Source organism: Mandrillus leucophaeus, unplaced genomic scaffold, assembly GCF_000951045.1.
Source record: "Mandrillus leucophaeus isolate KB7577 unplaced genomic scaffold, Mleu.le_1.0 Scaffold191, whole genome shotgun sequence".
In the NCBI taxonomy this organism is placed as follows: Eukaryota; Metazoa; Chordata; class Mammalia; order Primates; family Cercopithecidae; genus Mandrillus; species Mandrillus leucophaeus.
In genome coordinates, this window is record NW_012101932.1 from 5,232,292 (window position 1) to 5,247,914 (window position 15,623).

A 15,623-nucleotide genomic window follows, 5' to 3' on the forward strand; every position below is an offset into this window, starting at 1 on the left:
AGTTACAAACTGTTTTAAACTCGAAAGTGTTTCTGATTGGTGTAGTTTGTAACTATCACCTGAAATTCTGACATGTGGCATTTGATGACAGGGCCTCTACCTGACCCATTATTTTACGCAACAGTAGGCAATAAAATGTAGATCAATATTGCAAATTTAAAAAACTCATAATAATCAGCCAAGGCTTTATAACATCAATTCTAAGGAAAGTTTCTACTAACCCAACATCAATCATCCATTATTACATAATTCCATTTGTCAAATTATTTACATTAAATGAGCATGTTCTGCTATAGAAATTTTTGAAAATTAAGTTAAAATTTAAGTGAATTTGAAAATGTCTCAAAAAGAATTCAAAACCACACTAAGTAACCTAAACTAGCAGTAAGTCCTTAGAGAATGTTCCTATCCATAGAGCACTGTTCTCAGCCTAAATTTACAAAAACAACTGTATTACATAAAAAGTTAACAAGTATATGCATCCTTTAGCTTTTTTTAATTACCCCAAAAATTAGCAACTTTAAGCAACAGACATGTATTATTTCTGACAGTTCTGAGAGTTAACTGGGTGATTCTTCTGGTGTGGACAAACTTCAATTGGGATAGGATAGTCCAGCATGATGTCACATGTCTGGTAATTGACAGGACAGCTGGGTAGAAGGATTCTCAGCTACGAGGGCTCATTCTGTTCCACAGGGTCTGTCATCCTCCAGGAAGCTAGTAAATATTTCTTAATATAGATAAGGCAGGATTTAAAAGAGCAGCAAGGGAAGGCAAGCCTCAAGCACTTTCAAGCCTGTGTGCATCATGATTGCTGATATCACACTGGACAAAGAAAGTAAAAGGGCCAGGCACAGACTTAAAGCCTGCAAAAACTGATTCCATTTCCTTTATCATAGGAGTACAAAACTGCAACATAAAAGGGCAAACACACAGTAATGGGAAGAACTTGTGGTCATTTATTGCAATCACATTGCAAAATACAAAAAGTCCCTGCTCCCCAAGCCATGACAACTAAGTTTCCATAAGAAATCCTTTTGATCACTTCATAATGATAAATATTAGCATATTAAAAGACTGAGAAGTCCAGAAGAAAAGAAACTATTGGTTTTATTTAAACCAACAATCCCAAAACTTATATGACCACAAAACACGTTGTTCGAGGAATACAGTCACTTTTAAAAGTGAAAACAGGTCCAGCATGGTGACTTGCACTGGCAATTTTAGCACTTTGGGAGGCTGAGGCAAGAAGTTCACTTGAAGCCACAAGTTCCAGACCACTCTGGGCAACAAAGCAAGACTTTGTCTCTAAAAAAAATAAAAAATTTAGCAAGGTGCAATGGCATGTGCCTGCTATTGCAACTACTCAGAAGGCTGAGTCGAGAGGATCATTTGAGCAGAGAAATTTGAAGCTACAGTTAAGTTAGCTTTGCACCACTGCACTCCAGCCTGGGTGACAGAGTGAGCTCCTTTCTCTTTAAAAAAAAAAACAAAAAAACAAAAAAACTGAAAACAAATCCTTATCATTCCACATAGTCTGCTTCATTTATCTAATATCATTTTAGTTTCCTTTGTTTTGTTTTTTGTTTTATTTTTAGCTAACAATGTAAAAATATTAGTCAATGACCGAGAGAACTATGGATACTGAAATGCCTATACACAATGAGGTAAAGGATACAACTAGGCCAGACTCTCTAAAAAGGCTCTAAGTTTTCAAATAATTGTAATGCTAGAGCTTTTGCAAGAAACAGTACAACTGTGATGAAATTGATGATGGAAAGATGGCAAAATAGCAGCTTCTACTGCTCTTTCCTCAAAGAAATATCAATTTGAAAACTGCCCATACTTGAAAATACCTTCACAACAGCTAAGGAATCCAAGTGAGAGATTAGAGTACCTGGGTGGAGAACAAAAATAAGGAAACAGGCCAGGCACAGTAGCTCACACCTGTAATCCCAGCAGTTTGGGATGCCCAGGTGAGCAGACTGCTTGAGACTAGGAATTCAAGACTACCCTGAGTAACATAGTGAGACCCCATGTCTACAAAAAATAAAGTAAAACAAAAAATTAGCTAGGTGTGGTGGCATACACCTGTAGTCCTAGCTATTCAGGTACTGAGGTGGGAGGATCAACTAAACTCAGGAGACTGAAGCTGCAGTGAGCCGTGATCACAGCACTGCACTCTAGCCTGGGCAACAAAGGGAGACTTCGTCTCAAAAAAAATAAATAAATAAGAAAACATGCATTGAAGAAACTAGGAAGTAAAGGTTCTCATTAAATGCTTCATCCCACCCCTAACTTCTGGCAGCACAATGTGGAGAGAAATGCTGTCCACATGGAAGAAGGGTGGCATAAGCATCCAACTCTCCCACAGATTCCAGTACTTGCCCTGTCCCAGCCCAAGGTCAGTCCCCACAGCCCCAGGATGGATCCCTGCAGACTTAGGCTCTAGGCCTACACAAGAGCCAGGCTTGCGCCTACACAAGAGCCAAGCTTGCACCTGCAGCCCTAAACTCCAAACCAGCCACTGTAGACTCAGGCTGGTCTCAGGCTCTAGACCTACCACTATGGTGCTGAATTCAAGGCCCATCTCAGTGCCAGGCGGCATCCATGAACTCAGCCTTCAGGATCACCCCCATAGACACAGTCTCCAGGTCAGCCCCAGTGGACAGAGGCTCCAGAGTTGTCCCTGTGGCCTCAGTCTCCAGCCCCATCCCAGCACTAAGCCTGCCGTCTTTGGACCTAGACACCAAGACCATCCACCTGACCCAGACACCAAACGACTCCAGCAGCAAGACAGCCTACCCAGAACCACTAGACAAGCTGACTAGTGAAGGGCTTTCCCTACAGAAACCAATCTGTAAAGACAAGAAGTGGTGTTCACTTTTTCACATGCAAAGACAATAAAACAAGTCCACAGAAATTACTAATAATTAGAGAAACAGGACACCAAAGGAACAAAATTAAGCACCAGTAGCAGACACTAAACAACTGATGACACATAAACTGCCAGGTAAGTATTAAAAAATAATCATCTTATAGAAGAGGAGTAGCTACGAGAGAACTCAAATAACATGAATCCAGGAAAACAACGCATGAACAAAATGAAGAATTCAAGAAAGAGAGAAAGTATAAAAAAGAACCAAACAGAAATTCTGAAACTGAAGAATTCAATGAGTGAATTAAATATTCAACAGCAAGCTTCAACAGCAGACTCAATACAACAGCAGAATCAGCAAACTCAAACACAGAGCTTCTGAAATTATCTTGTCATAAAAACCAAAAGAAAAAAGAAGGAAGAGTGAAAAAAGTCTAAGAGGGACTTAGAACACAATATTAAGTGAACCAATGTACACATTACAAGAGACCCAGAAGAAGCAGAGAAAGGGGCAGAAATTTTACTTAAAGAAATAATGGGCTGGGCACGGTGGCTCAGGTCTGTAATCCCAGCACTTTGGGAGGCCAAGGCAGGCACATCATGAGGTCAGGAGATCAGGACCATCCTGGTCACATATGAAACTCCGTCTCTACTAAAAATATAGAAATTAGCTGGGCATGGTGGCATGTGCCTATAATCCCAGCTACTCGGGAGGCTGAGGCAGGAGTATTGCTTGAACCAGGAAGTCAGAGGTTGCAGTGAGCCAAGATCACACTACTGCACTCCATCCAGCCTGACGACAGAGAGACTCCATCTCAAAAAAAAAAAAAAAAAAAAAAAAAGAGAAGAAAGAAAGAAAGAAAGAATGACAAAAAATTTCCAAAATCTGGAGAGGGAAATGTACCTAATTTGCTTTAGTGTATTTGGAGTTCTTTAGGCTATATGGATTTGGATTTGAATCCATAAAGCCTAAAGAACTCCAAATAGATTAAAACAAAGAGAGCTTCACCAATATATGTCATAATCATATTCTCAAAAGTCAACAAATTTTGAAAGCAGCAAGAGAAAAGCAACTCATTACATATAAGGAAACCATCATCAGACTATGACCAGATTTCTCAGACAAACCATTGCAGGCCAGGAGAGAGTAAGATGATATATCTTTCCAGGAGAGAGTAAGATGATATATTGAAAGTTATAAAAGAAAAAGGAAAAAAAAAAAAAACAAAACCTGCCAACAAACAACAGTATACCAGAAAAGGCTGACCCTAAAAAATAAGACAGCAGTAAAGACATAACCAAATAAAAATGTAGGTATTCAGCACCACTAGAGGCAGTTCATCATGTTAACATGAAAGGATGCTAACTAACATGAAAACATATGAAAGTACAAAACCCCCGTAAAGGTAAGAATACAGACAAACCCAGAATACTATAATAATATAGTACAAGCACATAAGTCATTTTTAGCTACAAGTGTAAAAGTTAAAAAAAAATTACAAATAGCAATAGCCACAATAATTTGTCAGTGGATACACGACATACAAAAGATGCAAAATGTGACATCAGTAACATAAAATATGGTGGCAGGAGAAATTAAAGCGTAGAGTTTGTGTGTGTGACCAATGTTATCAGCAGCTTAAAATAGACTGTTTCAACTAGAAGGTGTTTTACGTAAGCCTCAGAGTAATCACAAAGAAAAATCATGTAATAGATACACAAAGGATAAAGAGAAAAGAATCAAAGAATATCACTAAAAAAAAAACAAAATTCACATCACAAAGGAAAACAGCAAGAGAAGAAAGGAACAAAGGTACTACAAAACGAAAACAATAAAATAGCTCTAGTAAGCCCTTTCCTATCAATAATTGCTTCAAATGGAAGGAGATTAAATTCTCCAGTCAAAAGACAGAGTGGTTGAGTGGATTAAACAACAAGATTCAAAATTATGCTACCTATAACAGACTCTAATTTAAAGATTTTAATTTAAAGTACTCTACATGTGTTCTTCAAGCTGAAGCGAAAGTATTCTAGATGTGTTCTTAAAGAGTCTGAAGACTCTCAAAATAGAGTCTTCAGCTCTATTTTGATTGCTGTTTTCATGAAATAGCAATCATGCTATTTCACAGCAATTTTCATGCAAATAGCAATCAAAATAGAGCAGGGATGGCTATACTTATATCAGATGAAACAGACTAAGTCAAAACTGTCAAAAAAGACAAAGAAGGTCATATAATGATAAAAGAGTAATTCATTAACAGGATATAGTGATTGTAAATATATATGCACTGAACACTGGAGCACCTAAATACACAAAGAAAACATTAAAAGAACTGAAGGGAGTAACACACAGCTATATAGGAACAGTAAGAGACTTCAATAACCCACTTTCAACAATGGGCAAATCATCAAGATACAAAATCAATAAGGAAACAGCAGAATTGAAGAGCACTATAGACTAAATGGACCTAACAGACATATACAGAACACTACACCCAATGGCAGCAGAATACACATTATTTTCTTTTTTATTATTATTAATATTTTTTATTTTTCCATAAGTTATTGGGAGTACAGGTAGTATTTGTTATATGAGTAAGTTTCTTAGTGGTGATTTGTGACATTTTGGTGCAGCCATCACCCAAGCAGTGTACACTGCACCTTATTTGTAGTCTTTTATCCCTCACCCTCTTCCCACTCTTCCCCCCAAAACCCCAAAGTCCATTATATTCTTATGACTTTGTGTCCTTATAGTTTAGCTCCCACATATCAGTGAGAACATATGATGTTTGGTTTTCCATTCCTGAGTTATTTCACTTAGAATAATACACACCTAATATTGGAGTTCCTAAATGCATAAAACAATTACTAAGAGACCTAAGAAATGAGATAGACAGCAACAAAATAATAGTAGAGGACTTCAGTAATCCACCGACAGCACTAGACAGGTCATCAAGACAGAAAGTCAACAAAGAAAAAATGGATTTAAACTATACCTTGGAACAAATGGACTTAACAGATACATACAGAACATTACATCCAACAATCGCAGAATACACATTCTATTCAACAGCGCATGGAACTCTCTCTAAGAGAGACCATGTGATAGGCCATAAAACGAGCTTCAATAAATTTAAGAAAATTGAAATTATGTCAAGCACTCTCTCAGACCACCATGGGACAAAATTGGAAATCAACTCCAAAAGGAACCTTCAGAACCATGCAAATACATGAAAATTTAATCACCTGCTCCTGAATGAGTGCTGGGTCAAAAACGAAATCAAGATGAAAATTTAAACATTCTTCAAACTGAATGACAATAATGATACAGCCTATCAAAACCTCTGGGATACAGCAAAGGTGGTGCTAAGAGGAAAATTCATATCCCAAAGCGCCTACGTCAAAAAGTCTGAAAGAGCACAAACTGACATTCTAAGGTCACACCTCAAAGAATTAGAGAAACTAGAACAAACCGAACCCCAAACCAAGCAGAAGAAAGGAAATTACCAAGATCAGAGCAGAACTAAATAAAACTGAAAAAAAAAAAAAAATACAAAAGATAAATGAAACAAAAAGCTGGTTTTTTGAAAAGATAAAATAAATAAACCATTAGCAAGATTAACCAAGAAAAGAAGAGAGAAAATCTAAATAACTTCACTAAGAAACGAAACAGGAGATATTATAATTGACACCACTGAAATACAAAAGATCATTCAAGGCTACTATAAACACCTGTATGCACATAAATTAGAAAACCTAGAAGAGATGAACAAATTCCTGGAAAAATCCAACCCTCCTAGCTTAAATCACGAAGAATTAGATACCCTGAATCACAGACCAATAACAAGCAGCGAGATAGAAATGTTAATTTAAAACTTAACAGCCAGGCATGGTGGCTCACACCTGTAATCCCAGCACATTGAGAGGCTGAGGCGGGTGGATCACCTGAGGTCGGGAGTTCGAGACCAGCCTGACCAAGATGGAGAAACCCCATCTCTACTAAAAATACAAAATTAGCCGGGCGTGGTGGCACATGCCTGTAATCCCAGCTACCTGGGAGGCTGAGGGAGGAGAACTGCTTGAACCCAGGAGGCAGAGGTTGCAATGAGCTGAGATTGCACCACTGCACTCCAGCCTGGACAACAAGAGCAAAACTCCATCTCAAAAAAAAGAAAAAAAAAAAAATTACCAATCAAAAAAAGCCCAGGACTAGACAGATTCACAGCAGAATTCCACCAGACATTCAAAGAAGAATTGGTACCAATCCTTCAATCCTTTTGACACTATTCCACAAGACAGAGAAAGAAGGAACCGTCCCTAATTCATTTTATGAAGCCAGCATCACCCTAATACCAAAACCAGAAAGTGACATAACCAAAAAAGAAAACTACAGACCAATATCCTTAATGAACACTCATGCTAAAATCCTTACTTAAAAAAATACTAGCTAACGAAATCCAACAACATACTAAAAGGATAATCCACTATGATCAAGTGGGTTCCATACCAGGGATGCAGGGATGGTTTAACATATGCAAGTCAATAAATGGGATACACCACATAAACACAATTAAAAACACAATCACATGATCATCTCAACAAATGCAGAAAAAGTACTCAACAAAATCCAGCATCGCTTTATGATTAAAACTGTCAGCAAAATCAGCATACATGGGACATACCTTAATGTAATGAAAGCCATTTATGACAAAGACACAGCCAACATAATACTGAATGGGGAAATGTTGAAAGTAATCCCTCCGAGAAATGGAAGAAGACAAGGATGCTCACTCTCACCACTCCTCTTCATTATAGCATTGTAAGTCCTAGCCAGAGCAATGAGACAATAGAAAGAAATAAAAGGCATCCAAATCAGTAAAGAGGAAGTAAAACTGTCACTGCTGATGATATGATCGTTTACCTTGAAAACCCTAAGGACTCCTCCTTAGGAGCAAAGCTCCTAGAACTGACAAAAGAATTCAACAAAGTTTCCGGATACAAGATTAATGTATACAAATCAGTAGCTTTCTATACACCAACAGCAACCAAATCAAGAACTCAACCCCTTTTACAACAGCTGCAAAAGAAATAAAATACTTAGGAATACACCTAACCAAGGAGTCTAAAGACTTCTACAAGAAAAACTACAAAACACCACTGAAAGAAAGAGACGACACAAATGGAAACACATCCCTAGTGTGATTTTTGAGGGGTGTTGAAGAGCCTTGTTTTGGCATATTAACAGGGTTGGTTTTCTGGTTCCTTCTCATTGGGTAGGCTCTGTCAGAGGAAGATCTAAGGCTGAAGACTGTTATTTGAATCCTTTTGTCCCATGGGATATTCCGTTGACATAGTACTCTCCCCTCTTTTCCTATGGATGTGTCTTCCTGTGAGCCTAACTGCAGTGATTGTTGTCTGTCTTCCAGGTCTAGCCACCCAGCGAGTCTACCCAGCTCTGGGTTGGTACTGGGGGTTGTCTGTACAGAATCCTGTGATGTGAACCATCTATGGATCTCTCAAATACACATTCTTTTCAAGTGCACATGAAACATTCTAAAGGATAGATCATATCTTAGACCACAAAACAAGTCTAAAAAATTTAAGAAGACTAAAATCATATCACATCTCTTTTCTGTCCACAATTATATGAACCTGAAATGAATAACAAGAAAAAAAATTGGAAAATTCACTAATATCTGGAAATTAAACAACATACTCCTGAACAACCAATGGGTCAAAGAAGAAATCAAAAGAAAAATAAAGAAAATCTTAAAACAAATGAAAACAGAAACACAACATACCAAAACTTTGATATAGCAAAAGCAGTTCTACGAGGAAAGTTTACAGCAATAAATACCTACATTAAGAAAAAAAGAAATATCTCAAATGAACAACCTAATTTTACACAACAAATAGAAAAAAAACAAATTAAGCCCAGAATTAGCAGAAGGAAGGAAATACTAAAGATCAGAGCAGAAATAAATGAAATGGAGACTAGAAAAAATAATTTAAAAGATCAATATAAGAAATAATATAAAAAGATCAATATAAGTTGTTTTTTCAAAAGATAAGCAAAATTGACAAATCTTTGCCTAGACTACTATGAAAAAAAGAAAAAAGATTCAAGTAAATAAAATCAGAAATGAAACAGGAGACACTACAATTGATACCACAAAAATACAATCATAAGAGATTAATGAACAACTACATGGCAACAATTTGGCCAACCAAGAAGAAACAAAGAAATTCCTATAAACATACAACCTACCAAAAATGAATCATAAAGAAAATCTGAATAGGTCAATCAATGAGTGAGGGGAATAGATCAATAATCAAAAAGCTCCCTAACAAAGAAAACTCCAAGACCCAAGAAGTTATGCTTCTCAAGCATTAGCATCACTTTTTCTTTAAATACTTAGTAGAATTCACCAAACTTCCAATAAACTGAAGAGAAAGGAACACTTCCAAACTCACTTTATGAGGTCAGCATTAATGTGATACAAGAATGCTGTAAGAATAGAAGATTACAGGCCAAGATTACAGGCCAATATCCCTGGCGAACATAGATGGAAATATCCTCAACAAAATATTTGCAAACCAAATTCAATAGCACATTAAAAGGATCATACACCATAATCCAATGAGATTCATCCCTAGGATACAAGGCTGCTGGTTGGACATATGCAAATCAATCAACATGATACGCCACCTTAAAAGGACAAAGAATAAAAATCATATAATCATATCAATAGATGCAGAAAAAGCATTTGACAAAATTCAACATCCTTTCATGACAAAAACTCTCAATACATTAGAAAGAATGTACCTCAACATCATAACACTATATATGACAAGCTCACAGCTAATATCATACCCAACAATGAAAAGCTAAAAACTTGTCCTCTAAGATGAAGAGCAAGACACAATGCTGACTCTCACCATTTGTATTTATTATAGTACTGAAAGTACTATAATAGCCAGGGAAATTAGGCAAGAAAAAGAAATAAAATGCATCCGAATTGAAAAAGAAGAAAAAAATTGTCTGTTTGCAGATGACATAATCTTATATAAAGGAAACCCTAAATATTCCACCAAAAAAAAAAAATTAAAACCAATAAATGAATTCAGTAAATTGGCAGGATACAAAATCGACAACAACGAAAGTCAGTAGCATTTCTATACTCTAACAACTATCCAAAAAATTAAAAAAAGAAAATCCCATTTACAATAGTACTTTTTAAATACATAGAAAATACTTAACCAAGACAGTGAAGGACCTGTACACTGAAAACTATAAAATACTGATGAAATAAATAGAAGACACAAATACATAGAATAATGTCTAATGTTCATGAATTTAAAAAAATAACACTATTAAAATATCCATACTACCCAAAATTGTCTACAGATTTAATGTAACCCCTACCAAAATTCCAATGGCATTTTTCCCTAAAATATGAAAAACAACCCTAAAATTCATAAGGAAACATAGAAGTCACCACATAGTCAAAGTAATCTCAAGCAAAAAAAAAGAAAAAAGCCGTACGCATCACACTATCTGATTTTAAAATATACTACAAAGCTATGATGATCAAGACAGCATGACACTGGCATAAAAACAGACATACAAGTAAATGAAACAGAATAGAGAGCCCAGAAATAAATCCATGCATGTACAATCAATTGATCTACAAAGGTACTGAAGAACACACAATGATGAAAGCACAATCTCTTTAAAAAATGGTGTCAGGAAAACTGTATATCCACATGATATCCACATGATAAACTGTATATCCACATATGAAACTGGCCCGTCTTCTCACACCACGTACAAAAAGTCAGTTCAAAATGGATTAAATATTTAAACATAATACCTAAAACTGTAAAACTACTAGAAGAAAACATAAGGAAAAGCTTTATGGCATGGGTCAGGGCAATGAATTTTTGGATACACTCCAAAAGCAGAGTCAAGAAAAGCAAAAATTGACAGGACTGCATCAAACTAGAAAGCTCTGCACAACAAAGGAAACAGAGTAAAGAGACAACCTATGGAATGGGAGAAAACATGTGTGAACCATATATGAGGTAAGAGGTTACTACCCAAAATACTAAAATATATATTAAGAAATTCAAACAACTCAAAAGCGAACAAAAACAAACAACCTGATTAAAAATGGGCAAAGGATCTGAGTAACATTTGTTAAAAGAAGACATACAAACGGCTAACTGGTATATGAAAATATGTTCAACACCACTAATCATCAGGGTAATGCAAATCAAAACTATAATGAGATATCACCTCACATCTGTTAGGAAGGCCACTATCAAAAAGATGAAAGTAAGTGTTGCCAAGGATATGGAGAAAAAGAAACCCTTGTACACTGTTGGTGGGAATGTAAAGTGGTACGGACATTATGGAAAATGGTTTGGTGGTTCCTCAAAATGTTAGGTTACCAAAAGATCCAACAATCCAACTCAAAATGTTAGGTTACCAAAAGATCCAACAATCCTACTACTGGGTACATAGCAAAAGGAAATGAAATATCTCAAAGGGATATCTGCACTCTCATGTTCACTGCAGCATTATTCACAACAGCCAAGATACAGAATCAATCTAAGTGTCCCTCAACAGATGAACAGAGAAAGAAAATGTGGTATAATGGTATAAAGAAATGTGGCATAATGGAATATTATCTGGCCTTATAAAAAGAAGAAAATACTGTCACTTACAATAACATAGATGAATCTGGGGAACATAATGCCTAGTGAAATAAGTTAAGGTACACAAAAAGACAAACGATCTTATTCATATGTGAAAAAAGCTAATTCCAAAAGGTCGTATACAGTACGATTCCATTTATATAAACTTTCTGAAATAAAAATTTAGAAATGAGGGGAGGAATGAGGTGGGTTTGATTATAAAAGACAACATGAGGGATCTTTGTGGTGACAGAACTACTCAGTATCCCGTGATGAATACACAAACCTTTTCATGAGATAAAACTGTATAAAACTAAATAAACACACACACACAAGTAAAACTGAAAAAATTTGAGTAAGATCAATGGATTGTATCAATAGGAGTATCCTGCTTGTAGTATTGTAACATAGTTTTTTTGGGTGTTTTGTTTTTTGTTTTTGAGACAGGGTCTCACTCTGTCACCCAGGCTGAAGTGCAATGGCACAACCATGGCTCACTGCAGCCTCAACATTCCCCAGGGTTCAGATGATCCTCCCACCTCAGCAACAGCTGGGACAACAGGTGTGCACCACCACACTCAACTAATTTTTGTACTTTTTGTAGAGATGGGGTTGTACCATGTTGCCCTAAATTTTTTTCAGAGTTTAATTCAAACAGTGTAGCTAGTGTGGGATACAAATGACTTACATTTGGGACATCAATTGCTATTTCCCTCATGGCACTGGGTCTGATGTCATTCATTGCCTGCAAGAAATCATTCAGAGTAATCTTCACCAGTCCAGCCACCTTGACATCAGGGAGGTTAGGCTGTTTTTTCAGGATTCTCCGCAAGGCACAGAGACCTACAAAGAGACGAAAGTAACACAAGATTTGTCTTCTCCTTAATAAATACAGACTGAATTGATGGCTCTGGTGGCCCATCTGGAGTGGTCTCCATGAAGACACTGGCTGCAGTGGGGGAGGCATGGCCAGGGCTGCATACTCCATGAAGCCAGTGGGAGCTGGGAGCAGGCAGGAATCCTGCTCTTTTCCAAGTTGGTGGGGTGGGAGCCCCACTTACCCAGGCACAGCTGCAGCCACCCAGCCATGGCTGTGGACCCAGGTATCCCTCCACTCTCGAGAACCCAGGAAGTACCCCCTGCCCCAGCAGGCTCCGAAGTGCCTGCTTCTACTGCCTGGTCTCTCCCCAATCCCAGAAAAACTTTTTGCCTGCTCTGATTTCAGACCAAAGTTAAGGCTGAGCCAAGCCACTGTCATGATCCACCTAGGTATTCATGTGCTCAAGGTGGCACTGACACACCAGCTCCCTGCCACCTTGGTCCCCTCCAGACTTTGGGTGCCAATGAGCATGGGGGGAAGGCTAAGGGTGGCTCGGCGCAGTTCTGCAAGCGCCCCTCAGCACGAACAGTCCAGGCACCATGGACAACATGATTGATGGCAGCAGGAGGCAGAGAGGCTCTTGGGCAGAAAGAAGTGAGTCCCTGGTGAAGCCCCACCTTCAAGCCAGGGACACCCTGAAGCATGGACGGCAGGCTGTCAGCACTGGGTAGAGTCTGTCGCCCAGAGCAAGAACTTACAGTGCTTTTTCTGGGTCTGCCTATGGACCAATCAGCATGCACTTCCTCCCCTCTGAAGCCCATAAAAACCCGACTCAGCCAGGACTGAGTCAGGACTACCAGCTCTGAGAAGGAGCTACCCACTCTGGGTCTCCTCTCCACTGAGAGCTAGACATTTGTCGGGACACCCTGCCTATGGAAAGGAGCCACCCACTCCAGCTCTCCTCTCTGCTGAGAGTTAGACACTCATTGGGACAACCTGCCTGCAGAAAGAAGCCACCACTGCAGGTCTTCTCTCTGCTGACAGCTGGACACTCATCAGGCTGACCAGCTTGAGGATAGCAGCTACTCACTCTGGGTCTCCTCTCCACTGAGAAGTGGACACTAGTCAGGATGCCAGATAGGAGCTACCCATTCCGGGTCTCCTCTCCACTGAGAGCTGGACACACATTGGGACAACCTGCCTACACAAAGAAGCTACCGACTCTGGGTCTCCTCTCCACTGACAGCAGGACACTTGTCAGGATGACCTACCTGCAGAAAGGAGCTACCCACTCCAGGTGTCCTCTCTGCTGAGAGCTAGACATTTGTGAGGACGGCCTGCCTGTGGACAGGAGCTACCCACTCCAGGTATCCTCTCTGCTGAGAGCTGGACACTCCTCAGGACAACCTGATGGCAGAAGGACCTACCCACTTCGGGTCTCCTGAGAGCTGTTCTGTTGCTCAATGAAGCTCCTCTTTGCCCTGCTCACCCTCCAGCTGTCCACATACCTCATTCTTCCTGAAGGCTGGACAAGAACTCAGGGCCTGCCAAATGGTAGGACTGAAAGAGCTATAACACAAACAGGACTGAAACAGGCCCACTGGTCACCACATTGCGGGTAACAAGAAGAAGAGGAGCTGTGGCCCTTTGGGGAGCCCAGAAGCAAGGGCTGTGATCAGAGCTGTGACACCAGAGCTGTGACACTCTCTTTGGGGCTCTGCTATTTCCAATATCTCCAAGCTTCCAGGTACCACCACGTTCCCTGGTGCCCACGGGGGAAAACACTTGTGGTACGCCTGGTCCAGCCACATCCTTACACAGAGCTGGCAACTGTGCCTGCACCTACAGCTGTCCACTCCACTGCAGCCAGCATGCCTGGCTGTGTGCAGTGGCCGGACCTCAGGCTCACTCACACCCTCTTCACAGCTCTGTGCCTGGCTCACCCTTGGCAGGTGTAGGATCCAGGCCGATAGCACAAGCCAAGTACAGCCTGCTGGGCCAAGTGGGCAGAAAAGCCCAGTGGGTCCAAGCAAAACTCAGGCAGAGGCGCCACCAGCCACAGAGGTTTCTGGCTGGAAAAGTGACACCCTAAGGATCCTGTGACAGAATTATCACCAATAAAAATAATTAAAAAACCCAAACCCCATGCAAGATTACAGCATTTAAAACATTTTGTCCTTGTAAGGGAGGGGATGAGAGGTGGGAAGGGAGGTGGAAGAATGTGAAGGATAAATGTAAAAATCCAAGCACTTAGTTTTATCAATGAAAATATGACAAATATTTAATATGAGAAAGCATAATTTACAAATATAAAATGGAATTTACAAAACAACATCCATAAAAAAAGCCATAAAGATTTATCAAAATAATTTGTTTGGGGAACTTCTTTTAAAAGAGTAAAATATTAAAATTAAAACATGCTTTTGCCCCTGCCCTTTTGGTAAATACATTCAAACTAGAATTACAAAGTTTTAAGGTATTGGGAAAACACCTTCAAGGAAACTTTCAGGTGGTAGTTGGAAATGTGATTTTGGAATACAAGAGCAAAGCAAACTTCAGAGTGATGTGCATACAGATAAGATGTGATATTATAGCAATGGAGAGATCTATAAGGGGAGGCTAGTGAGGGGGTCAGGGATGGAGGAATAAATGTAGAAGGCTCAATCTTAGCAAAGCCCATCAATTGAATAGCATAAAAAGAAATGATGGTTTTAAAAGGCAGAGGAAAAATAGGGTGACGTAGAATAAAAGGTACTAAAGCAGCCAGGAGGATAGTCAACAAAGTCAAATTTAGAGAGATCCAAAATAAATTCAAAGATATCATGCTGACTTGAGAAGTTAGATACTAAGTTCCTTGTCTTTGCTATTTGCTTGAAGTTTAAACACTGACAAGAGTGAATGTTCCCTCCATTAGGTTGTGAGATTTAGAGCCCTTTGATCTGTGATAACCTTTAGTCTAGAAGACAGTAAGTTACTAGATGCTCTTTGTGTTAAGACTGTTTAATAAAATTTCAGTTTGAAGGAGTTTAATCTCAGAGATCTCTCAGAAACCCAGTCTGAATATCTGAAGTTGTCCTGGAACACCAGCTAGCTCCCATGGTTTTTTAACCTTTCTTGTTCAAAACACTATACCTCAATACAGTTTTACTAAATAAAAATGATACCACTCCATCATTTTGTTTTCACTTATTTGAACTTTTATATATAAACAGAAGCATTAATAAA

At 38.8% G+C, this 15,623-nt stretch overlaps 1 protein-coding gene across 2 annotated transcripts in view; it reads right to left on the reverse strand.

Moving 5' to 3' along the window:
* The window catches only part of SPATA5 (spermatogenesis associated 5), a 362,495-nt gene that overhangs the window by 299,215 nt on the left and 47,657 nt on the right, over nt 1-15,623 (reverse strand). For both annotated transcript variants that reach the window (XM_011978251.1, XM_011978252.1), the window contains exon 10: nt 12,267-12,421. In XM_011978251.1, coding sequence (XP_011833641.1) covers nt 12,267-12,421 — 155 coding nt within the window. The remainder of the gene's footprint in view (nt 1-12,266; nt 12,422-15,623) is intronic.